This window comes from Oryx dammah, unplaced genomic scaffold (assembly GCF_014754425.2).
Source record: "Oryx dammah isolate SB20612 unplaced genomic scaffold, SCBI_Odam_1.1 HiC_scaffold_29, whole genome shotgun sequence".
In the NCBI taxonomy this organism is placed as follows: domain Eukaryota; kingdom Metazoa; phylum Chordata; class Mammalia; order Artiodactyla; family Bovidae; genus Oryx; species Oryx dammah.
Window position 1 is genome coordinate 107124743 of NW_024070213.1, and position 27306 is coordinate 107152048.

The following is a 27306-nucleotide window of genomic DNA, read 5'->3' on the forward strand; positions in this document are numbered from 1 at the left end:
GCTTAACTGTCTGTGCCTCATTTCCTCACCTGTACACGGGGGCTGTAGCAACTGTACCTGCCTCTTAGGGTTAGAGTGATGGGTGTTTTAATAGATGTAAAACTCCTAGAATGATACCAGGACTACAGAAAGCGCACAGGAAAGGACAGATGATATGATTATTGCAATGGTTATTATTACTATCCTCTTACGTCTGTTCTTATCTGTGGGTTCCTATGGTGCAACTAAAAGGAGGTTAGGAGTTGGATATAGATCTATGAGGACTGTTGCATGGACATGTCTGCATTTTTAACAGGTTACAACTCGAAGGAGTGTTTTCTTATGAATAAGCATTTTCTCACTAGAATGGCTGTCCTTTGGGAGGCAGTACTCTGACTCCAGAGGGTGACATGGTGAATTCCAATTTCAAGTTGCATTTTCTGAGCCAATGGATAAGCCACAAAACTAAAACGCCTCAGTAACTTACAACATGTGACCATTTATCTCACCCTTAACTATTATTTGAGAACTAAGGTGAGAGCCATCTCACCCTTAACTATTGAGAACTGATCAGAGGCATTCCATTTCACTGTTTGACACTTTAACTCACTGCTCTTTTCTGCAGTTATGAGCACAAGACTTATGTGTGTATGTGTGTGTAGTTTAATGTATGTATGTATATATTTGGGTTACATATATATAAATGTCATACATATGGTTTAAAAGTTTATATAGTAAGGTTATCTGTATTTTTCAAATTACGGATGTCATATTTCAATTTATGGATTTGGTTAAGAATTTACATCACTCCATGTTATTTGTCAAGAACAATCACCATTACTGAAATCTACCATAAGCCTGAAGGTGTTGGGATGAGCTCTCCGGGTTGGTAAATACTGCCTCTGTAATGACACCGGCAGTGAAATCTGTAAGGGGGAAAAAAAAGGTTAAGTTAACAAAATAGGATATATTTAAGGAAAAAAAACACTGAAATTCAAGCAGACCACATGCTGTATGGGTACTTTTAAGGCACAGCCTAGCAATGACATTACTGCACAAAATTCCATGCAATTCTGTTAAACAAATGTGAAATCTTCTGCAGCTTTGGATTTTGTTTCCCAAAACTCATACTCTGTATTGTTTTCATCACAGTACAGACTCATGTTGTCTCTGTCACAAAAATGTCCCTGGAGGCACTTCAGAGAAAGACAACCAATATATCATGTAACCCTATGTAGACGACAAAGTCTTTATGTCATGTGAGATTGGAGAAATTTCTGAATGCTGAGAGACATTGCAATCCTACTACTACAATTTGCCACATGACAGAGAAACATAAACCTTGCTATTATTATTGATACGGCCAAAGCACATGGGAATGAACTTCGGGATTACTCATCAGATTCCTTAGCTCTTTCTGCAGAGATTTGTGAGCACATACAGGGTTAACAAATAAATACATAAGAGTAAGGATATTAAGAAATATTAAAGAAACAACTCACAAGCAGATCCTTACATATATGCCCACTTATTTTATGGAAAAAGTGACATTTAATAGTGGAAAAAAATTATGGTCCTGAATCAATTAGATTAAAAAAAAAAAAAAGACAGGGAGAAAAGAAACAGGCATGACAGCCCCTTTATCCTATAAGGGAGATAAGAGGTTAAAAATTGGATGCTGTCAACCCATTTCTGGGACGTACATGGGCACACAAAAGCTCAGTGTGTCTTCATAGTATTTGCCTTCAGGACAGTTGCAGCCTTCCGCACAGTCGTCGTTGCACTGCTCTGGGGAGGAGAGGGAGGTGCAGGAGCGGCGGCAGAAGGAGGAGCAGTGATGGTACATCATGCCTTTCTGACACACCACCCCTGCGGATGGAGAAGCAGCCACTGAGAGAGATTGCACAGGGCCCAGAGCATGGCATGCTGGGATATAAGTCCATGATAGACACAAATCATGAAAACAGAAGGTCTTCCACGTCATTACTGACTGCTATAACAATAAGCAAGCAATTCTTTGCCTCCATAGAAGTTTAACCAAAGAAGAATACAATTTCTATGTGAACTATATTAAGTGTGACATTTCATAATATTCTTTAACAGCCTGGGCTATAATTTTCTTAATATACTTAAGGTACTTTATCCATCTAAATAAACCTACTGCCCTCACATTTTAAACTTGCTTACTGCTATGTTGGCACCATCTTCTTTATGACATTATTTAACCCTAAGTAAACTTTGTCATCTACAAGTAACACAAAACTTGATTTTATTGATCTATGCTCACAGATCCTGCTTTTTGCCTATTAAATCATGTCTACATCTTTTGCTAAATCTTCCCAATTTCTTTTTAGAAAAAAACTGAATTGATTAAAGTAGGCAAACTAAAATATTCTAAAAACACACTTGCACAGACACCTCAAAAATGCTGGGTAAAACAACTGAAATAGTGTTAATCATACAACTGCTCTTGTGAGAAAAAAAAAAAAAAGGCGGGAGGGGGGAGGGTGGAAGGTAACTTCTTTCGATGACAGCGGTAAAAAGAGAAAAAAAATCCAAAACTTGAAGTAGAGAAAGCTAGGGTGGGTCGCAGTGATTTTGGACCTTATATTTAATTCTTAAGGAAATGGAAAATGACAGTTGGTCCTTTTCAAGGCAAGGAACTGGTAGGCTCTTAACTGCTACCTCCAAGAAAATCATCTAACTCAGTTGAAAAGATGGACTACAGCAGAGGTCAGCAAACTTTTTTTGGAACGAGCTAAATGGTTCCAGAGAATAGCAAGGAGAGATAAGAAAGCCTTCCTCAGTGATCAATGCAAGGAAATAGAGGAACAATAGAATGGGAAAGACTAGAGATCTCTTCAAGAAAATTAGAGATACCAAGGGAACATTTCATATAAAGATGGGCACAATAAAGGACAGAAATGGTATGGACCTAACAGAAGCAGAAGAGATTAAGAAGAGGTGGCAAGAACACACAGAAGAACTATACAAAAAAAATCTTCATGACCCAGATAACCATGATGGTGTGATCACTCACCTAGAGCCAGACATCCTGGAGTGCAAAGTCAAGTGGGCCTTAGGAAGCATCACTATGAACAAAGTTAGTGGAGGTGATGGAATTCTAGTTGAGCTACTTCAAATCCTAAAAGATGATGCTGTGAAAATGCTGCACTCAATATGCCAGCAAATCTGGAAAACTCAGCAGTGGCCACAGACTGGAAAAGGTCAGTTTTCATTCCAATTCCAAAGAAAGGCAATGCCAAAGAATGCTCAAACTATCACACAATTGCACTCATTTCACAGGCTAGCAAAGTAATGCTCAAAATCCTCCAAGCCAGGCTTCAACAATATGTGAACCATGAACTTCCAGATGTTCAAGCTGGATTTAGATAAGGCAGAGGAACCAGAGATCAAATTGCCAACCTCTGCTAGCTCATCAAAAAAGCAACAGATTTTCAGAAAAACATCTACTACTGCTTTATTGACTACACCAAAGCCTTGACTGTGTGGATCAAAACAAACTATGGAAAATTCTTCAAGAGAAGGGAATACTAGACCACCTTACCTGTCTTTTGAGAAACCTGTATGCAGGTCAAGAAGCAACAGTTAGAACCAGACGTAGAACAAAAGACTGGTTCCAAATAGGGAAAGGAATACATCAAGGCTGTATATTGTCACCCTGCTTATTTAACTTCTATGTAGAGTGCATCATTCGAAATGCTGGGCTGGATGAAGCACAAGCTGGAATCAAGATTACTAGGAGAAATATCAATAACCTCAGATACACAGATTACACCACCGTATGGCAGCAAGTGAAGAAGAACAAAAGAGCATCTTGATGAAGGTGAAAGAGGAGATGAAAAAGTTGGCTTAAAACTCAACATTCAAAAAATGAAGGTAATGGCATCAGGTCCCATCACTTCATGGCATATAGATAGAGAAACAATGGAAACAGTGACAGACTTTATTTTCTTGGGCTCTAAAATCACTGCAGATGGTGACTGCAGCCATGAAATTAAAAGACACTTGCTCCTTGAAAGAAAAGCTATGACAAACCTAGACAGCATATTAAAAAGCAGAGACATTACTTTGACAACAAAGGTCCAGCTAGTCAAAGCCTTCGTTTTTCCAGTAGTCATGTATGGATGTGAGAGCTGGACTATAAAAAAAAGCTGAGCACCAAAGAATTGATGCTTTTGAACTGTGGTGTTGGCGAAGACTCTTGAGAGTCCCTTGGACTGCAAGGAGATCCAATCAGGCAATCTGAAAGGAAACCAGTCCTGAATATTCTTTGGAAGGACTGATGTTGAAGCTGAAACTCCAATACTTTGGCCACCTGATGCCAAGAACTGACTCATTGGAAAAGACCCTGATGCTGGGAAAGATTGAAGGTGGGAGGAGAAGGGGACGACAGAGGATGAAATGGTTGGATGGCATCACCAACTCAATGGACATGAGTTTGAGCAAGCTCTGGGAATTGGTGATGGACAGCGAGGCCTGGCGTCCTACAGTCCATGGGGTCACAAAGAGTCGGACACAACTGAACAACTGAACTGAACTGAAATGGTGAATAGTTTCAATTTCTCAGGCCATACTGTCTCTGTTACAACTACCCAGCTCTACCCTTGTAACTAAATATGCAAACATACGGGCAGTAAAATTTATTTACAAAATACAGGACCCAAGGGTTTAATTTGCCAACTTCTAGATGAGAAGAACTCTGGTCATAATACAGGAGATGCCAGGATAACTACGCTCTAATTTTGCTTATGGTAAAAGTAGTCAAAAGCTATTGTCTTATGTAACAGAGTGCCAATTTTAAGAAAAAAGTAAGCCCCCATTTTTTCATGTTGACACATTATATTAGTATTTCAAATAACTTAAGCAAATGTTGACTTTTTATTAAAAAATAGAAGTAATTACAAATGCAAAAATCTCTGAAGTGCTATTTGATCATCTTCATCAGGGCCACTGCCATCATACTCACCACAGAATGAAATCTGAGCTCTGAAATCGATGGGAATGCCACGCTGGCCACAGAGGTAGGCATAGTGGGCAAGAGCATTGCACAGGCAGGTGCTTCCACACTTGCATGCATCGTGGCGGCACAGCTGATAGTACAGCCCAGGGTTTATGTAGATGTGGCAAGGAGCAAAGAGCTCCTGGTGGATAACATCACAGTGTGCTGCGTATCCAACTAACAGACAAAGAACCCCATTAGCACTTCATTCACTAGTCTAGCTAGTGTCAAATAGCCCTAATATCAAATTCCAGCACTAGCCAAGGCATCTGGCTTTCCTAGAAATACACTGTACTGCACATTCAAAAAGAGTCAGTATCTTCAGCTTATACTTTGGGGGGGGTGGTTATTTTCAGTAATATTGGTAACAGCACTTACTCCATATTTAATATTCTTTTAGCAAAAAAAGACATTGTGTCATACCTGAATAACTTGAGTATCAGGAGGGTTCACTGATAGAAGTGGCCTCAATTACCCCATTGCCTGCGGATCATCTTGGGAAATCACCCCAATTTTGCTATAAATAATTGACGAGTATTAGAAGGTTTATCTTCAGACAACCATACACAATAAAAGTAGTGTCCGGTTATGGATGTTACAGCAACTCCCTGGGATACATTATTCAGGAAGGACTGGGAATCGTCTCACCCCAGTGGAGTCTCTGAGGTAAACGGTAATGAGGTGGATGCCACATAATCATTGAATCCAATACCCACACAGGCACAGTGCTCAATGTTTGGTAAATATTAGGAGCTCAATACTGTTTGATAAATGAATCTGTGAATAAATGAATAATGAATAGAAATGGATAACAGAGCATATGCTAAATGCTCTGAGGTACCACTACCGAGTCACTTGAGGGGATTTGTGTAATCAGATCTTGAATTTGTTGACTTTTTCCCCTGAGAAAGACTGAGCCGATATAATTCTCAGTGGGAGTAACCAAGTTTGACCAAACAATCTAGACTTCATCTTTCTGAAAAAAGCCTCGTGTGATTTCTTGGTGTAATGGACCTCAATTGCATTGATTTCCTCATGGAAGAAAAATTAATCAGTCTTGGAGTTGTCATTGTCTTTGAGAGACAAGATGAGCTGCTAGAGTTTTAGAATTTCTTCACTATTAAGGAATTATGCTGAACTTATTTTGTGACGTATTTTAAATATATTATTGGAAGCACATGCTAAGTATGAGTAGTAACCTGAGTATTATATTTTTGTATTGTTAAGCACATAATATGTGAAAACAAATGATTTAGACTACGTAACAGTGTACTATTGGCATGCACGCTTCCAATTACCAGGATCTCCAAGCAAAGACTTGTGTCATATGCTCTAAGGATTTGTAGGTCAAAAAATATTCCTACTGACATTAAGTGAAAAGGTGACTCAGAAAATCCTTGTTTAAAAATATCCTTCAGAATACACATTAGATTTGACTTTTGTCTATTTACTTCACTTTCTTGGGATGTTTTTGAATTTACCTATTTGAAATTTAAAAAAAAAAAAACAGTTCAAGGCAAACATGAAGAAAAATAATATCTAAAACATATAAGTCATGGAAGACATATGATATGGGGATAAAAGTGATAAATATATGTAACAAAGTAACAGGTAATAAAGGTAGTCATTAAAGAAACAACTAGAGAAAAACTGAATTCATCAACTGGACTCTACTCCAACTTTTACATGCTGTTTTTTTCCAAGAGATCAAAAATAATTTAATGAAGAAAACTTGAAGTCTAGATAGCTTCATTGGTAACTTCAATCAAACATTCAATCAAAGTCTAAGTAGCTTCATCGGTAAATTCAATCAAAATTTCAATCAAACATGCTGGCCACTTAATTTTAGACTAGCATAACCCTGATACCACGAATCTTACAGACTATAAACAAATATCCTTTATAATATAAGTAAAATATCTTCAACAAAATAACAGCAATCTAGTAATACATAAAAATGCTAATAATGATGCTAATCCATCATCACCAAATAAGGTTTATCCTATGAATGAAAGTTTAGTTTAGTATTTGAAAATAATCAATGCAATGCAACATAGTAATGGAATAAAAGATAAGCTTAATAAATAAATAAATAAAAGATACATACTAATAAGAACATTAAAAATTTAGAGACAAACTGAGCAAGAAAAATGAAATGAGAAGGACTAGATCTATTAGTAAAAAGTTGAGGAGAGAATGGGAAGGAAAGTGTTGTTAAATGGAAATGAGGTTAAAAGCATTAAATCATAGAAAGCAAAAGACTCTAGTCTATTCCTCTTACTATAGATAGGAAAAATGACCCAAGATGTTAACAAAAATAAGTTTAGAAGTTGAGCTAGATAAAAAGCGAGTACTAAAAGAAGATTCCTGGAGTAGGAAATGGCAAACCATTCCAGTATTCTTGCCTGGAAAAATTCCATGGACTGTGGAGCTCTGCAGGCTACAGTCCATGGGATCACCGAGTCGGACATGACTGAGCACCACCCCTCCACACACACACAAAATCAAGATTATCTTATGTTCTTTCCAGGACACTAAAACCACAAGTTAATAATAAGGACCGCTGAACAATAAACAGAGTCCCTCTGAGCAACCACCACAAAATAACAGTAAGCTAGCCAAAATAATTAAAGGAACAATATTAAATTATAAAAATGTCTATTTAAGCATGCACATCAACCTTTTCCACAAAGTGATTTTACCAAAAAAAGTGCTTTATTTTATTGAATAGTAAAGTAGCCTTTCCCATGGTCTGCTGTGGCTTTAGTAGAAAAAAAAAAGTACAGCCCCAAATTATTGCCATGTGAGTTGCACTATCACTGTAAACGAAAACTCTGGAGTATGAGCATCTCAAATCATTGCACACCTGATGGCCCAAAGCTTTTCTGGATCACTGGCTTCCTGCTTATGAAGCAATAATATGTTCTGTGAGCAGGAACTCACCATGTGACAGTAATAAACAGAGGAATTCACATACACTGTCATGCTGCAGCACCAAAACTGAACATCCAAAGATTATTCGAGCATTATAATACTCCAGAGATTTTTCTTTAGCACTTAAAGAATCTGAAATATACAAAATGCTAGCTCACATTTGAGGACAACTGAGGGATTTCTGAGCACCTAAAACAAGGAAATTTATGAATGCAGAATAATAAATGAAATAGTCATGTTCTGGAGTTCTTTTTTAAAGTAACCTAGATTACATAAAGAGGCATATGTGTTAAACAAAAATACATAAGGAATGGCATTGATTTATCATAATGAAGAAAATGATAATTTAAAATCACTAATTTTATAAAATTACAGTAATAAAGAGAATTTTTCCTAGGTTTAAATGCAGAAAGACTTACTGTTTTGTTGATTAATGTTGCAAGGGTCCACCATAGGAACATGAACAGGTGCAAAACAAGTAGAAGAAACTCTCCATGCATTTGCATGAAGTTGTGGGGTACCTTCTATCATGCCTGATGGAGAACTAGAAAGCAAATCTTCTCTTAGTCTCTCCCATTTATTTCCTTCCTTCAGAGTCTTCAAATATTGAATACTACTCTTTTAATCTACAAGAATATCTTAGAGTTTGAAATGTTTTATTACATTTTTAAATATACATGGTTTTAGCTTCCTGTTATTAAGACTTTACACCATGTCAAATCTTGGACATATATGATTTTATTTAATAATCACTTCAATAAGTCTTGTGAAGAAAACACCTTTATCCTCACTTGAGAGAGAAGGAAAAGCAGAAGCTTAGAGAAATATTAACGTTCACTCAGCTGGTGACACTCAGTGTCAAAGAGTGGAGATTCAAATGTAATTCACACCAATTTAATGAAAATGCAAACAACCAAAACATCAATGTGTTTAGGGAGATAGAGGTAGGGAGCTCACATGATTCTTTTCAAGGTAAAGACAAATGTCCTAAACAATACATAGTCTATACTTCTGGGATACTTCAATTTTCATTATGAGGCCTGAAATACTGAGGTTCCATTGTGAAGTTGGGCAAACAAACCAAATGAAAATTGAGGAGAAATGGTATAAGAGTCACTCTACGTCCAAGTTTACTCAACAAACCAACATGGAATAGAAATATCTACCCTTCAGGCTTATAAACCACAACGATGTTTAAGAGTCTGACACTAAAACACCCCCTCCAGTGGTCTTCAAGATTTATTAACTCTTCAGACGCTAGATACTGAGAGACAATCCCTACTGGAACTGTGTCAAATACTGTCAGAACCACTTAGAGAATCAGGTTGGACTAGGTTTCCTGTAGGAAGATCTGACAAAGCAAAACTTTACTAATGCAAGCCATAACTGCATTAATTGCTGCAGCACGGCCAAACAGTAGACCAGCATTTATCTTGGTCCTTTTAGTGTCTTAGTAAGCATAACTACTTTGCTTACCATTTATTTCAATCACCATTACAAAGCTATACGGAGCTTCTCACCACAGTGACTGAGGCAGGAGAGGAAAAGGGAGCCACACAGGCCACTCCACAATCCTCATTCCTTGTGTCTATTCTTTCCTTCTTTCCTTCTGAGCCTCGTGGCTCAGATGGTAAAAGCATCTGCTTGCAATGCAGGAGACCGGGTTGGATCCCTGGGTGGGGAAGATCCTTTGGAGAAGGAAGTGGCAACCCACTCCAGTACTCTTGCCTGGAAAAATCCATGGATGGAGGAGCCTCATAGGCTACAGTCCAAGGGGTCACAAAGAGTCAGACATGACTGAGCGACTTCACGTTCCTTCTTTTTCCTATCCCTCAAAATGAAACTATTCTAAATTATATAGAATTATAACAAACACCCAATCCAAAATCTCATTTTGCTCCAACGAGAACACAAAGACTCACAGAAATTGCATAACCTGAACTAGGTCTTCTCCTTCTTTGCCTCTCCATCCCTCTCCACCCTACAAAGCACAATAAAATAGCTGGTCAAGGTGATGGTGTACTCAGGGTTCCCAGGAGGAACTGACTCAGAGCTTGGCTCTTTTATTTCGCTTAAAATAATAAATACCAAAAAATAGGAGCTAAAATGTAAACCCATCTATTTATGGCATTTCATTTTACAAAATAGCCTTTCAGTTCACCATGGTTAACTTACTAAAACAAGGCATATAAAATAAACTTTCAAGCAATTAATATTTTACATTCCATTATGTTTGCAGATTCACATTAACTTTTCTGATGCAAGGAATTTTAACTGCTTATGCTGGAAAGCTAAACAGTGTTTGAAAATTATCTCTGAAATATTATCCATCACGGTTATCAGGCCTGAATGTTTATACATGGTGCCTTAGAAAGAGGCAGACATATCTACCATCTGTTAAACATTGACTACTAACCTATTCTGACAAACAGGAAGAGAAAGAAAGCTTAATGCCGCTTCTGTACATCTTAACCAAGTCACTTAATATATTTCTGTTTCACAAATGTGATAAAGATATCAATATTCTGATCTACCTATAAATGAAACAAAAACCTAAATGACCTAAAAGCAAGTAAATTACACATGAGAAAAGATAAAAGAAGCTCTCTTTTGAAATTAAAACATTTTAAAGCCCTTTCTCTTTGCTGATGCAATTTTTCTTCTTGGTACTATATCAAAGGTCCTATCTCTATTCAGCTCAACTGTCTAGGGCATATAAGGTTCTATGCTAGTTAAGAACAACAGAGGGATGTGGTCTTTATTCTCAAAGCTCTTGCAGTTTTAAGTGCAAATCAGACAAATCAATGACAGATGTTCATAGATAACAGAGCCAAAATGAACTTTGGTGGGATATAAACTCACTTTTTGAAGCAAATAATGACTGTGTTGGTTTGAAAAATTAATAGGAGTTAAGGAGGAAGATTAGAAAGGGAAAAGTACCCAAAGCAGGAAGAATACGCAGAAGTGCTTTTTTAAAAATGGCATTTGGAAAATGGCTCCTTCAGGAAATGCTCCCTGCCTACCCAATCCACACTCGCCTACTTAAAATTCTGCTGTGCTACTAGCCACAACCACACAGGTCAACACAACTTTTTGAAATTACCTTAGGATTTATGTGTTTGTATGTGTGTGCGTGAGTGTATGTATGATTAATACCTTGCCTAGAACAAACTGTTTCTTTTTTAAAGTTTTTTTTTACCTGGACCTTTTTAAAGTCTTTGTTGAATTTGTTACGATATTGCTTCTGGTTTATGTTTTGGGTTTTTTGGCCATGAGGATGTGGCGTATTAGCTCCCACTTTTAGGATCAAACCCATACCCCCTGCACTGGAAGGTGAAGTCTTAACCACTGGACCACCAGGGAAGTTCTCAATAAATTACTTCTTAAAGATAGCTGTCCCCTCCAGTCTGCAACATCAGCTCCTTGAGAATGGAGACCACATGTTACTACCTTAATTTTCCCACAGTGCTTAGCACAGTAACAGCTGTGCAAAGCATTTATATTAAGCTATACTCTGGGCTTTTCTACACATAGGTGAAAGTGCTTTGTCAATACAAGGGATATAAATGTATTTTATTGCTTTTTTTCCCTAATAAAACACCAACTATGACAAAATCCAATTAACTTAGATGCCACAGTGTTGCTTTAGAGATATCACTCATACCAAGTGATATCAATATTATTAAAGTATAATTTACTGTCATTCATACCAAATGATATTAAGGTTTTTTTTTTTTAAGGCAGCAGTTTTTAAAAAATAAAATACTGTTAAGCTTGACAGGTGACAGAGAGAGAATAGTGGGAAGTTACTCCTTGGGTAGCCCGCAGGCTCTGAGTCTTGCTAACTAAATTCAGAGTCAGCTCCACTGTATTCGAGCTAAGTGATTTTGAGCTATTTATTTGTCACTTTGGTGTTTCAGTTAGCTTCTTTATCTATAAAACAGAGTTACTAATCAGGGGATTCCTACAATATTTAAATATGATAATCCATGTCAAGCTCTTGCAACAGCGATGACTAAGCTGTTATTAGTTAAGTAAACATTTTTAATGTAAGAATTTATATCCTCTAAGTTACTAGTCATCACATCATGTTCAGAGATCATACTTACAGAAAATCATCCCTTATGTTCCCGTTAAATGTGCCACACAGACCTAATGTTCTTCTTTTCCACGTACTAGTTAGCTGAATATAAATTCTTTCCCCATCTACAGCGAACAGAATCTTTAAACCAAATGTGGTTTTTAGAAGAATAAATAAGGATGACAGAGTCTGAATTTCAACAATTCCTGCAGGAAAAGAACATACATAAATCAGCTCTGAGATTCACAGGCAATGCTCTGAAATGCTAATATGCAACATCAGGGATCTGCTTCCAAAAGACTTCTTCCCAGCTCTCTGTCCCCCAGGGCCAATTTCTGCCACCCTGTGCCTGCTTTCTTCTCTTCCATTTCCCTTCTGTCCTTCTTTCTGGAGGAGCAGATATTTTTAACAGAATGTCAGGTTTCCGTGTAATTTCAGTTGGCAAGCATTTCATATGAGGTGAGGGTAGATAGTCAGACTTTTTTTTTTAATTTATGTATTTTAATTGGAGGCTAATTACTTTACAATATTATAGTGGTTTTTGCCATACATTGACATGAATCAGCCATGGGTGTACATGTGTCCCCCATCCTGAACCCCTCTCCCACCTCTCTCCCCATCCCATCCCTCAGGGTCATCCCAGTGCACCGGCCCTGAGCACCCTGTCTCAAACATTGAACCTGGACTGGCGATCTGTTTCACATGTGATAATATATATGTTTCAATGCTCTTCTCTCAAATCATCCCACCCTCGCCCTCTCCCACAGAGTCCGAAAGACTGTCTGATACATCTGTGTCTCTTTTGCTGTTTCGCATATAGGGTCATTGTTACCATCTTTCTAAATTCCATATATATGCGTTAGTATACTGTATTGGTCTTTTCCTTTCTGACTTACTTCACTCTGTATAATAGGCTCCAGTTTCATCCACCTCATTAGAACTGATTCAAATGTATTCCTTTTAATGGCTGAGTAATATTCCATTGTGTATATGTACCACAACTCAACAGTCAGACATTTAAAATCAGATCTATGTTCCTTTACTTCGTGTATGTGTGTGTTATGTCCCCCAAATTGGTCATGAGTCAATAAGGAAGTGGCACTTTTTCAAAAATTCCCTATTCCCTCAGGACGTTCAGTGAAAAAGAGAGCACAGCACTACAGAAGCATCATTTTATGAGGTATCTTTACAGAAGAGAAACTTGTGTTCAAGATTCATGTTGATGTATGGCAAAAACCATCACAATATTGTGGAGTAATTATCTACAGTTCAGTTCAGTTCAGTCGCTCAGTCATGTCCAACTCTTTGCGATCCCATGAACCGCAGCATGCCAGGCCTCCCTGTTATCACCAACTCCTGGAGTCCACCCAAACCCATGTCCATTGAGTCAGTGATGCCATCCAACCATCTCATCCTTTGTTGTCCCCTTCTCCTCCTGCCCTCAATCTTTCCCAGCATCAGGGTCTTTTCCAAAGAGTCAGCTCTTCACATCAGGTGGCCAAAGTACTGGAGTTTCAGCTTCAACATCAGACCTTCCAATGAGCAGTTTAAAAAAAAAAAAAAACGAACTTGACTTTTGCCACCATAAAAGTTCTTCCTGCAGTCTCTATCACAATTTCTGTCATCAGTCTGTCATCAACCCCAGAAATCTGAGAATTATTCTTGAACACATCATTTTTCTTATTGCCCTTCCATCGCCAAGTAGATAATGCTTTTTTTTCCTAACTAAAAGCTCAATCTTTCTTCTTTCCCTCTCTACTGTCACTGCCTTGTATCAGTTTCTCCTCAAATCCTTATATGTTCTACTCTAATAACGTCCTAACTATTCTCCATGTCTCCTTTCTAACATTTCTCAAATCCATGTCCATAGTGTTGTTATAGTAGTCTACCAAGAAAAAAAGAACTGTCAGTCTCCTCATTAAAACTCACTTGCTTATTAGGTTGAAGCATATGAGACTGTCATCTTTGTACACGAACAAGGTCAAATAATAACAATTGCATAGCAATTTCATATCAAGTTCAGTCAATACCCTTGGATGACACTGAGTGTGATCGTAAAATTTATAATACAAATCAAGCACTTCTGAAAGCAAAAGTGACTGTTATAAGTAGCTACACTAGAACATAGGCATGAACACAGCCTCCCAGGATTACCGCACAATTGCACTCATCTCACATGCTAGTAAAGTAATGCTCATAATTCTCCAAGCCAGGCTTCAGCAATACGTGAACCGTGAACTTCCTGATGTTCAAGCTGGTTTTAGGAAAGGCAGAGGAACCAGAGATCAAATTGCCAACATCAGCTGGATCATGGAAAAAGCAAGAGAGTTCCAGAAAAACATCTATTTCTGCTTTATTGACTATGCCAAAGCCTTTGACTGTGTGGATCACAAGAAACTGTGGAAAATTCTGAAAGAGATGGGAATACCAGACCACCTAACCTGCCTCTTGAGAAATCTGTATGCAGGTCAGGAAGCAACAGTTAGACCTGGACATGGAACAACAGACTGGTTCCAAATAGGAAAAGGAGTACGTCAAGGCTGTATATTGTCACCCTGCTTATTTAACTTCTATGCAGAGTACATCATGAGAAATGCCGGACTGGAAGAAACACAAGCTGGAATCAAGATTGCCGGGAGAAATATCAATAACCTCAGATATGCAGATGACACCACCCTTATGGCAGAAAGTGAAGAGGAACGAAAAAGCCTCTTGATGAAAGAGGAGAGTGAAAAAGTTGGCTTAAAGCTCAACATTCAGAAAACAAAGATCATGGCATCTGGTCCCATCACTCCATGGGAAATAGATGGGGAAACAGTAGAAACAGTGTCAGACTTTATTTTGGGGGGCTCCAAAATCACTGCAGATGGTGACTGCAGCCATGAAATTAAAAGACGCTTACTCCTTGGAAGGAAAGTTATGACCAACCTAGATAGCATATTCAAAAGCAGAGACATTACTTTGCTGACTAAGGTCTGTCTAGTCAAGGCTATGGTTTTTCCTGTGGTCATGTATGGATGTGAGAGTTGAACTATGAAGAAGGCTGAGCGCTGAAGAATTGATGCTTTTGAACTGTGGTGTTGGAGAAGACTCTTGAGAGTCCCTTGGACTGCAAGGAGATCCAACCAGTCCATTCTAGAGGAGATCAACCCTGGGATTTCTTTGGAAGGAATGATGCTAAAGCTGAAACTCCAGTACTTTGGCCACCTCATGTGAAGAGTTGACTCATTGGAAAAGACTCTGATGCTGGGAGGGATTGGGGGCAGGAGGAGAAGGGGACGACAGAGGATGAGATGGCTGGATGGCATCACTGACTCGATGGATGTGAGTCTGAGTGAACTCCGGGAGTTGGTGATGGACAGGGAGGCCTGGCGTGCTGCGATTCATGGGGTCGCAAAGAGTTGGACACGACGGAGCAACTGAACTGAACTGAACTGAATGCCCTATATATAAGGCCTTCCCCATGATATTAAGAGATACACATTACTATGTATAAAATAGATAAGCAAGAAGGATGTATTGTACAGCAAAAGGAAAACAACCATTGTTTTGTAATGGCTTTGATCTATTAAAATATTGAATCACTATGTTGTACACCTGAAACTTATATTGTAAGTCAGCTATACTTCAGTCAAAAAAATAAGACTGTCCTCATTCTCATGCCCATCTCTTTCCCTGTTCTGATGTCTGAACATTCTATACTTAGCTTCTTCATGCTGTAGCAATGCCAAGCTAGTTAAAGTTCCCCTTAACATACTCCATAGTTCTCCTCTTTGCTATGCGTAGAACACTTTCCCCATTTCCTTCATCCTGGCAATTCCTCAGCTGCAAATGCTCAACTGGATATCCTTTCTTTAAGAAGGGCTTCCTGACAACACCAGCACACCAGTGCTGGGGTGAGATATACCTAATCATTTAGACTCCCAAAGTCTCTGTGCTTATCTTTGAGTTTATCATATCTTTAAGTGGTCATTTACTTGCATCTTTCCTCTTCCAAACTTTAGGCCACTTGAAGTGAAGTGAAAGTTGCTCAGTCGTGTCCAACTCTTTGTGACCCCATGGACTATACCGTCCATGGAATTCTCCAGGCCAGAATACTGGAGTGGGTAACCTTTTCCTTCTCCAGGAGATCTTCCCAACCCAGGGATTGAACCCAGGTCTCCTGCATTGCAGGCAGATTCTTTACCAGCTGAGCCACTGGGGAAGCCCAAGAATACTGGAATAGGTAGCCTATCCCTTCTCCAGCAGATCTTCCCAGCCCTGGAATTGAACCAGGATCTCCTGCATTACAGGAGGATTCTTTTGTCAACTGAGCTATCAGGGAAGCCAATGTTCAAAACCTCAAGTTATCTCCATTTTCACTTGAGATCCCCAGCCTCTTTCAGTGTTTTTCAGATGGCTACCACTGTTTCAGCATCAAATCCAAACCGAAAATTATCCAGGCACAGCATTACCCAATAGAACTTTATGCAACAATGGAAATACTCTGTGTCTGCACTGTCCCATACGACACTTGAGATAAACACTAATGCCACTTGAGATAAACACTAAGCCCCATAAACGTGGTGGTCTCCACTAAGTTTGGCTGAGGACCTGGAAACACATAGGCACTCAATAAATGTTAGGTTAGTCAGTTAATGGGAGAAGGCTCCGTTTAGGTTGTGTTGTTGTTATTGTTAACATAAGAAAAGTATACCATTGGCATTGCTTCTTACCATTCAGATTGAAGCCTTGGTTAGGACTGGTGAGGATTTGTCCTCCCCTACTAAGGGTCACTTGTTTGTTAAAATCATCCTCCAGAATCAGAGTTACCGACTGAAGGCAGACCAAGCCAAGGTTCTGCATAAAAATCAAATTATCAATTAAAGGAATGAGAGAGAAAAAGGGAGACCTAGTCACAGACAAGGACAATGGAAGAGAGAAATGGGAGAAGATGAAGCAGAGAAGAAAAGAGAGAGTGCACAGATAAAAATTTGTGGTATACAGAAGACTTGAGAATAAGCAATATTATAAAGTAGTTACACATTTTATTGTGAATCTCATGCAGCCCCACTACTAATAAACTATATCTTTATATTAAATATACCTTGTGCATATATATGCCTTTTATAGATTATTAAATAGATTAAATAGAAATGTTTTCAAAAAAGTGCCAATAATTACGTTTTCCATAGAACATAAAGTACCTTTCCAAATTCATCTGTGGTATTTAGATGTAAAAAAATCAGCACAGAAAAGAACCAAGAGAATTACAATTTCATGTAGAAAGCTAATTAAGGCTCTGACATACTGCACAGGAAAAAAAAATAAAACTAAAAAAAGCTCATAAACTAGATTGGAATTTTTTTGGAAACAACCATTTTATGTTGGAATAAAAGTAGAATAAAAGATTTTGGCAAAAATTTGACTACTTGATTCAGAAAGAGAAATGAAAGACCTGTGTTTCTTTGTTTACAAATTATGAAGTGAAGTAAAGTGAATTTGCTCAGTCATGTCCGACTCTTTGTGATCCCATGGACTGTAGCCTACCAGGCTCCTCTGTCCATGGGATTCTCCAGGCAAGAATACTTGAGTGGGTTGCCATTTCCTTCTCCAGGGGATCTTCCTGACCCAGGGATTGAATCCGGGTCTCCTGCATTGCAGGGAGACGCTTTACCGTCTGAGCTACCAGGGAAGCCATTACAAATTATAGATGTGTTTATTTCAAGAAAAGGTCTAAAATAAATATTCCCATATGCTAAAAGAAAAAGCCGTCATATCTATTTAGAATGATGTGAAACATGTTAAATTCTGTCAAAAATCATCTTTAAGATAGCAGTTTTGAGGCAACAAAAAACATTGCTTATTGTGCAGTCATGCATGAAATGTTTCAAAAATCTATACGTATAAACACTATTTTTAAGAAAGAAAATGCAATAAATATATAGTATGTAATCTAAGACTTTTTTATATTTTGATATCTTTGAAACCAGGATACATGATATAGTTAATAGCAGACATAGATCAATCATCAACATGTTTTTTTCACTGTGGTATACAGAATAATGATACATCTTAACCATCAATGGAGTCTGATTTCTGAAGAAAACAACTATACCCATTCATGTTACTATGTTTCACCTAGATAAGAAGTTTGAGCCAAAAAAAATGAACATTCCTCTGATCATTTTGAAATGTTCTTACCTGTTCACAGTGAGCTTTCTGTAAAGTAATTGTGAATTTATCTTTTCCAGTTCCTTTTACAAGGATGTATTGGCACATTCCAATGAAAGAATAATGTCGACCATCAAAAGTAGTAAAATGAGAATCACCTACAACGGAGCACTGAACTAGAAGGAGGAGAAGCAGGGGTGGGGGCAGGAAGAGAAGAGGAACAAAAAAGGAAAAGAGGAGGAGGAGGAAGTTATGTTTATTCTTAAAAAGCAGTACGTCAAAAAAAAGCAGTAGGCCAACTTACAGTAACTATTCAGGTATCAAAAAGAATAAAGTGTTTAAAATTTACTAGTTTGACAAACTCGCTAAATTATATTATTTGATTAAATTTTAAATTTATTTAATGATAGCTATTCCACTTTTTTTAGAGTTTTTAATATTTGTACAATTTTCATATATTTTTACCAAAGTTGTCTGCTCAGAGCTATCATTTATTCAATTTTCCACTTATCCTCTGAATATCTGGATTTAAAGATCATTACATCTCTTGTTACGTATGAGAAGACCTCATAAAAAATCAGTGCTAGCTTCCTCCTTAGTTTCAAGAAAATCAAGACATTTTCTTTAAAAACATTTTAAAAGATTACCTGGGCAGTCATGCTCAGTGCAGTTCCAAACTCCACCAACACACACACTAAATAAAATGATAAAAATATTAATCTAACTGCACAGAGAAATTGTATGAATATTTGTAATAATGTATTGGTTATAACGTATCAAATGTATCACGTTTCTTAGGTTCAGAATAATCTGACCTGAAAAATATCTCTCCAAAAGTTCAATTAACTGATCAACTTGGACTGGCCAGCCCCTAAATTATTATTTATTGCATGCCATATTTAAAAATCAATAAAGATGATACAATGGTAGTGCAGATTATTCAAGAACAAAAGTACTAAGCAGAGAACTTCTGTTTCTGTCCTTCCTTCATTGCTTAAACCAAAAAAAAAAAGGCCACACACAATACAACATTTACCCGTATCATTAGAGAAATACATACAACGAGTTAAGATTAATAAGTCACTTCATCTACTAAAAACTTTTAAAGTTGCCTTTACAGATTATCAGACATTAAAGAGAGAGAAAAGATGTCCCATTTGTAAGATAAATTCTGCCTTCTACCATCAAACAGATAATGAATTTTGGAGGAAAGAATAATCTCTGAAAGGCAGGAATTCAAATCAGCATCTAAGAACAGGGTTAGTTTTCAACTGTATTTCAGTTATAAACATAGACAGCAAAGGGAAAATTGCCTAATGACATTTATACCTCTATTTCTTTTTAGACTGCCTTGGAGGGATTTAATCTTTGGCTATAGTAGCTAATTAGTTAACTAATTTAAGAATGTTGAAAAGTCTCTAATCATGGCCCAAAATTGGTGATATGAAGAGTCACTTTTTAAAGTACTCAATACAGAAGGACAAGAGCACCGTCAAATCCTATGAGTAAAAGCATGTGCAAATTAGTGATTATTCAACAGTTCATCATATGGATATAAAAATTTATAGAATTGCCAATGGAAGTGAGAAGAGTTACATCATAAAATAAAATATAGATGGTCCCTCCTACTCCCTTGTTGCTGTAAAGGCTTTAAATACAATGAAACTGAGTCTGGGAATTTTTGGAAGAAAAATCAGTAAAAAGTATATCTAAACATATGTCAAGGTAAGATTGTCACCTAGTCAGGTAACCAGAAATAATTAGCTGTAATTGATAACATACCATTCAGTACATTCTTGTTCAATTTTTGAGCCAACTGAATAAGCTAATCCATGAAAATTGCATGGGCAGTTTTCCAAGGAGATGCAAGTCCCATTTTCCATTATGAGGCCTATTTAAGAAAAATATATATCAAATGCACAAAAGAAGTAATAAGAATGATATTCTATGAATATAATAATTCAGCCAACTTTTATTGAACACTTGCTTTCACTAGGTGCTAGAAATACAAATTACTTTTAAGGAGCCTGGCTCTGTCTCAATCAGTAGCTCTGTTGCTCTGACTCAATCAGTAGCTACCTTGTAAGGGTCTATTTCAGCTGTTTTCAACTTTATTATCCCATTACCTGCTATCAAAATGTTAAGATTCACAACACAGAAATAGGGCAACTAATGTCTCTTTGCTTTTGAGAGAAGAGGGAGAAAGTATTGAATTTATTCTGTTTAATTTCTGTTTATGTGAAAATGAGAGATATACACTATCATCACACAGTAACAAGTAAAGGTGGTTGAACCAATGTTACCAAGCACATTCTTTGATGCAGCTGATCGTTTTTCAGAGTAAGACTTTCTAGTCAAAGGAATTATATTCTGGTGCATGGGTTTATGTTCTGGTGCAAAGTCCTTATCACATCATTGACTGGGAGCAAACAGTTCAGGCCTGGCACTGGTCCAACAGACTTTGAGTAGCATTGACAGAACAATGGACCGAGGTCAGTAGATCTGATTTTAAGTAGTCCTCACTTGTATTAAGTACATGACAGTGGGAAAAATCATTTAACATCTCTGGGATTCTATTTTTTAATCTGCAAAATTAAAAGAGTTTGAGTAAATCCTCAATGTTCTTATAAATATCTATTAATTTGTATTGCAGATTTAAACCCCATCTCTATCATTTGCTATGTCACTTCTAATTACAAATATTAAAACTACATCAGGACTAAAATCTTGTACTACCAGGATACGAAGACTTTTTTTCTGAATTTGATTTTGTCTTTAAAAAATGAAAATATATAAATTATTGTTGCTGTTGTTTAGTTGCTATCATGTCCAACTCTTTTGTGACCCCCATGGACTGCAGCCCACCAGGTTCCTCTGTCCATGGGATTTCCCAGGCAGGAATACTGGAGTGGGTTGCTATTTCCTTCTCCAGGGAATCTTCCTGATCCAGGGATCAAAGCCTTTTATTAAAGAAAAGCATCCATTCCTTATAGTCACTTCAAGGATCAAATCCTACAAGGGGAGAAAATTTGCAATAGCCCTAACATCCCAAGAGAGGACACTAAGACATGATTCTTGGATCACAGGGTACTAGTCACCATGAGTGCAGACAGTTTCTTTCATGAGGCACTTACCATCTGGGCAATAACATCCATCAAGACAATGGAGGTTGCTCCGAAGACACTGTTTCTCAAATGTACAGGTTGGTGGGCAACAACTGATACAGTCCCGATGGACAAAGCTGTCATCACATTTATCGACTAAAATGGGCAAACAGGTGAGCAGTAAGTCAATGTTACTCAACTCTCTTTGAAAAAGATTACAGTGTTTTTTGTTTTTTAATTTTTTATTGAAGTATAGTTGATTTACAATATCTTGTAGGTTTCAAGTGTACAACACAGTGATTCAGTTATATATATATAATATATAATATACATATTATATATATATATATTCTTCAGATTATCCTTTATATATTATCACATAATATTGAGTATGGTTCCCTGTACTATACTGTAGGTCCCTACTGGTTATCTATTTTATACATAGTAGTGTGTATATTTAAATCTCAGACTCCTAATTTATTCTTCCCCCACCTCTCTTTTCCCCTTGGTTTGTTTTGTATCTGTGAGTCTCTTTCTATTTCAGAAATAAGTTCATTTGTTTCTTTTTATCTTTTAGATTCCACATGTATGATTTATCATATGGTATTTATCTTAGAATATTACTCAGTCATAAGAAGAATGAAATAATGCTATTTGCAGCAACATATGTGAGAGATTATCATAAGTAAGCCAGATAAAGACAAAGATTAGAGTGTTTTAAAAGTATTCAAAAGTTTACCTGTATTATTGCATCAATAATAAGTCTTTGTGGTTCACTAGTTTTGACAGGTAGGGTAAGTTTTGAGTACTAGGATAAGCCTAAAATTAACAGAAGTTCACAGACATGGCTGGAAAATAAGGAAACATACTGCATGCTGGAAAGTCATCTCTCCAATCTTGAATAGGGTGGCCCGCATGGGAACAGGCTCTAGCATACTCAGTGGCTGCTCGACAATAGGTTTCATCATCATGAGTTCTGGAAAGTAAAAAGACAGATCAAATCATACAGGAAATATTTACAGGAACTGTTACAGGAAATATTTACAGGAACTGTGTCCTTGAGCTCTTATTCTGGAGAAAAGCTTTGTGGTGAATATTCTAATATTAGTTGATGTCAGCTTAAATATATGTATATAATGTATAATAATGCAGAAAACATATACACATGGGATCCCAGATTTAAAAGACTAAGTAAATTGTTTCATTTAAGTCTTTCAATAATTTGGCCATTTTTCTTTGGATTCAACGGAGTACCATACTGAAAAAGATTTCTATTTTAATTATGACATTTATTCTAGAATCCTTGTTATTTTTTTTGCTTCCACACAAAGCATCCCAGACCTTTCAAAATTTAATAAATCTTATCAATATTATTATTAATTAATCCTATTTAATAATTCCATCATAACAAAGATATCAAATATGAAAATGATTTCTAAGACACTATGCTCTTGATAGTTTATATGCTGGAATAAAATCAATACTAATAATAAGCACTTGTGAAGGATTAAATAAATAGCATTTCATCTGAGATTTAAAAGATTTTTAATTCCTTCAGGTTTAAATTACTAAAGCCAATTACTTTGCTAATGTTGCCAAGAGTGAATAATCTCTAAGTATTTTTTAATAATCACCTTAGAAACTCCCCCAAACAAATATAAGAGGTCAGCCAATTCCCAAAGCAGATTAACAAGGCATCTATAAAATCAACAGTGTTTATAAGATAGTTGGCTTGTTTTTCAACCCAACTGAAAGTCTAAATAGCTAAATACCTTTAACCTTAAGAATGTTGTATTTTGTGAACTTAGCATTTTCAGTATTTCTATTGTAAAAACCACTGATCTCAAATTGCCCTTATCCTGTGTTACTGTAACAGGAGTCATGCAGATTATCTAGTCCAATTAACTAAGCTTTAGAAGAAAAAAAAGGACTGAAGACTTCAGAAGCACAGAAAATATTCTAAATCTCCAAACAAGTCTCTGAAAAAAAGGGTAAGTTAAAACTGTTGAATTCTTAGAAAGACGTTAAATTTATGATTTACTTTAAACATATGCATTTTTTCCTACAATTAATGGAGGCTTTGAAAGCTAATAAAGTGACTGAATATTGGTTTTCCAACCTAACGCAACTATTATCCTAATCGTTTATTGTGTCTGTGTTACACTAGAAACTGTACTAGGCACATTACATATGGCATTGCATAAAAACAACAGTTGGGCAACAAATTATTTACTGAGGGGAAAGTTAGCTTATTTTTCCATTTTGGATGTTAACTTTAATAAGAAAAATAAGCATTAAGTAACAGTTGTTTTTAAATCAATTGACTTGGGTGTGGCAAGATTAGAAGCATTTCCTTGCTGCTAGCTCAGTTGTGTCTGACTTCGTGACCTCAGGGACTAGAGCCTGCCAAGCTCCTCTGTCCATGAGATTTTCCTGGCAAGAATACTGAAGTGAGTTGCCATTTCCTTCTCCAGGGGATCTTCCCAACTCAGGGGTTGAACACAGGTCTCCTGTATTGTAGGCAGGTTCTTTACAGTCTGAGCCATCAGGGAAGTTAGTAGTAAAGAACTCGCCTGACAATACAGGAGACATAATAGATGCGAGTTCGATCCCTGGGTTGGGAAGACTGCCTGGAGGAGGGCACGGCAAACCACTCCAGTATTCTTGCCTGGAGAATCCCATGGTCAGAGGAGGCAGGCTTCAGTCCATAGAGTCACTAGGAGTTGGACATGACTGAAGTGACATAGCACATAGCATTACTTATAATAGCCAAGATATGGAAGTAACCTAAGTGTCCATCAACAGGTGAATGGATAAAGACAATATTATATATGGAATATTATAAATGGAATATTACACAGCCAAAACAGGGAACACAATTTTGCCATTTGCAGAAACATGGATGGGCCTGAAGGGTATTATGCTTAGTATGAGAGCAAATACTGTGTGTTTTCACTTATAGGTCAAATTTTTAAAAAATAAAATGAATGAATATAACAAAAGAAAAACAGACTCACAGAGAACAAAACTAATGGTTATCAAACTAGTAGGGAGAGGGGGTGGGGTGGGACAAAACAGGAGAAAATAGGGGCTAAGAGGTGCAAACTACTAGGTATAAAATAAACAAGATACAAGCATGTAATATACAATATAGAGAATATAGTCAATATTTTATAATAACTCTAAATAATCCATAAACATATGCAATCACTATGTTATATACCTAAAACTAATATAATATTGTAAATCAATTATACTTCACAAAAAAATTTTAATAAAATAAATTAAAAATCAACATAATAAATTGTTTCTATTGCACCAGGATGTGACATAATGCTCAGCTCAGAATAGACACTCAGGAAATATGTATTAAATTGAATTTAATATACTATCCTAATCCAAGCAGGAAATTTGTATTCAACAGATTCATAATTATATAATCATGGTATAGAATCCCTGTGAGGCAGTCCTTTAATATAAGAAATGAACAGAATCTCCTTTAGGGGAAAAAGAATGCAGGCAGGTGTAGTCCTGGATGGACTATTAGGAGAATAAAAGGCCAACTCTGGTGCCTTCCCTCTTCCATTTTATCAATGTCACTTGCATAGTCTTTTGTTTGGTTTACATGCCTGCTTTGCCTGGCTTCTTCAACTCAAATACATATCTTAAGGTGTCAGTTGATTTCAACCAGTAAAGGTGTTTCACTATTCTGCTGTTTTTATTTGCTCTAAAGAAAGCAACTAGGTTTCAAAATTCAACATCCATTTATGATCAAAACTCTCCAGAAAGCAGGAATAGAAGGAACATACCTCAACATAATAAAAGCTATATATGACAAACCCACAGCAAACATTATCCTCAACGGTGAAAAATTGAAAGCATTTCCCCTAAAGTCAGGAACAAGACAAGGGTGCGCACTTTCACTGCTACTATTCAACATAGTTCTGGAAGTTTTGACCACAGCAATCAGAGCAGAAAAAGAAATAAAAGGAATCCAAATTGGAAAAGAAGAAATAAAGCTCTCACTGTTTGCAGATGACATGATCCTCTACATAGAAAACCCTAAAGACTCCACCAGAAAATTATTAGGGCTAATCAATGAATATAGTAAAGTTGCAGGATATAAAATCAACACATAGAAATCCCTTGCATTCCTATACACTAATAATGAGAAAGTAGAAAAAGAAATTAAGGAAACAATTCCATTCACCATTGCAACAAAAAGAATAAAATCCCTAGGAATATATCTACCTAAAGAAACTAAAGACCTATATATAGAAAATTATAAAACACTGATGAAAGAAATCAAAGAGGATACTAATAGATGGAGAAATATACCATGTTCATGGATTGGAAGAATCAATATAGTGAAAATGAGTATACTACCCAAAGCAATCAACAGATTCAATGCAATCCCTATCAAGCTACCAAGGATATTTTTCACAGAGCTAGAACAAATAATTTCACAATTTGTATGGACATACAAAAAACCTCGAATAGCCAAAGCAATCTTGAGAAAGAAGAATGGAACTTGAGGAATCAACCTGCCTGACTTCAGGCTCTACTACAAAGCCACAGTCATCAAGACAGTATGGTACTGGCACAAAGACAGAAATATAGACCAATGGAACAAAACAGAAAGCCCAGAGATAAATCCATGCACCTATGGACACCTTATCTTCGACAAAGGAGGCAAGAATATACAATGGATTAAAGACAATCTCTTTAACAAGTGGTGCTGGGAAAACTGGTCAACCACTTGCAAAAAAATGAAACTAGAACACTTTCTAACACCATTCACAAAAATAAACTCAAAATGGATTAAAGATCTAAACGTAAGACCAGAAACTATAAAACTCCTAGAGGAGAACATAGGCAAAACACTCTCTGACATAAATCACAGCAAGATCCTCTATGATCCACCTCCCAGAATACTGGAAATAAAAGCAAAAATAAACAAATTGGATCTAATTAAAATTAAAAGCTTTTGCACAACAAAGGAAACTATAAGCAAGGTGAAAAGACAGCCTTCAGAATGGGAGAAAATAACAGCAAATGAAGCAACTGACAAAGAACTAATCTCAAAAATATACAAGCAATTTATGCAGCTCAATTCCAGAAAAATAAATGACCCAATCAAAAAATGGACCAAAGAACTAAATAGACATTTCTCCAAAGAAGACATATGGATGGCTAACAAACACATGAAAAGATGCTCAACATCACTCATTATCAGAGAAATGCAAATCAAGACCACAATGAGGTACCATTTCACACCAGTCAGAATGGCTGTGATCCAAAAGTCTACAAGCAATAAATGCTGGAGAGGGTGTGGAGAAAAGGGAACCCTCTTACACTGTTGGTGGGAATGCAAACTAGTACAGCCACTATGGAGAACTGTGTGCAGATTCCTTAAAAAACTGGAAATAGAACTGCCTTATGACTCAGCAATCCCACTGCTGGGCATACACACCAAGGAAACCAGAATTGAAAGAGACACATGTATGTCAATGTTCATCGCAGCACTGTTTATAATAGCCAGGACATGGAAGCAACCTAGATGTCCATCAGCAGATGAATGGATAAGAAAGCTGTGGTACATATACACAATGGAGTATTACTCAGCCATTAAAAAGAATACATTTGAATCCATTCTAATGAGGTGGATGAAACTGGAGCCGATTATACAGAGTGAAGAAAGCCAGAAAGAAAAACACCAATATAGTATACTAACACATATATATGGAATTTAGAAAGATGGTAATAATAACCCTGTATGCAAGACAGCAAAAGAGACACAGATGTAAAGAACAGACTGTTGGACTCTGTGGGAGAGGGAGAGGGTGGGATGATTTGGGAGAATGGCATTGAAATAGGTATACTTTCATGTAAGAAATGAATCGCTAGTCTAGGTTCAATACAGGATACAGGATGCTTGGAGCTGGTGCACTGGGATGACCCAGAGAGATGATATGAGGAGGGAGGTAGGAGGGGAGTTCAGGGTTGGGAACTCATGTACACCTGTGGTGGAA

General features: G+C 36.9%; 1 protein-coding gene across 1 annotated transcript in view; it reads right to left on the reverse strand.

Annotated features, from left to right (window-relative positions):
- The window catches only part of OTOGL (otogelin like), a 168976-nt gene that overhangs the window by 114266 nt on the left and 27404 nt on the right, over positions 1-27306 (reverse strand). Inside the window, exons 9-19 of the mRNA XM_040233978.1 lie at positions 22144-22250; positions 21305-21430; positions 19953-20061; positions 18818-18864; positions 18201-18346; positions 16733-16856; positions 12046-12223; positions 8356-8480; positions 4970-5179; positions 1683-1848; positions 831-905 (exon numbers count right to left, since the gene is read on the reverse strand). Coding sequence (XP_040089912.1) covers positions 831-905; positions 1683-1848; positions 4970-5179; positions 8356-8480; positions 12046-12223; positions 16733-16856; positions 18201-18346; positions 18818-18864; positions 19953-20061; positions 21305-21430; positions 22144-22250 — 1413 coding nt within the window. The remainder of the gene's footprint in view (positions 1-830; positions 906-1682; positions 1849-4969; positions 5180-8355; positions 8481-12045; positions 12224-16732; positions 16857-18200; positions 18347-18817; positions 18865-19952; positions 20062-21304; positions 21431-22143; positions 22251-27306) is intronic.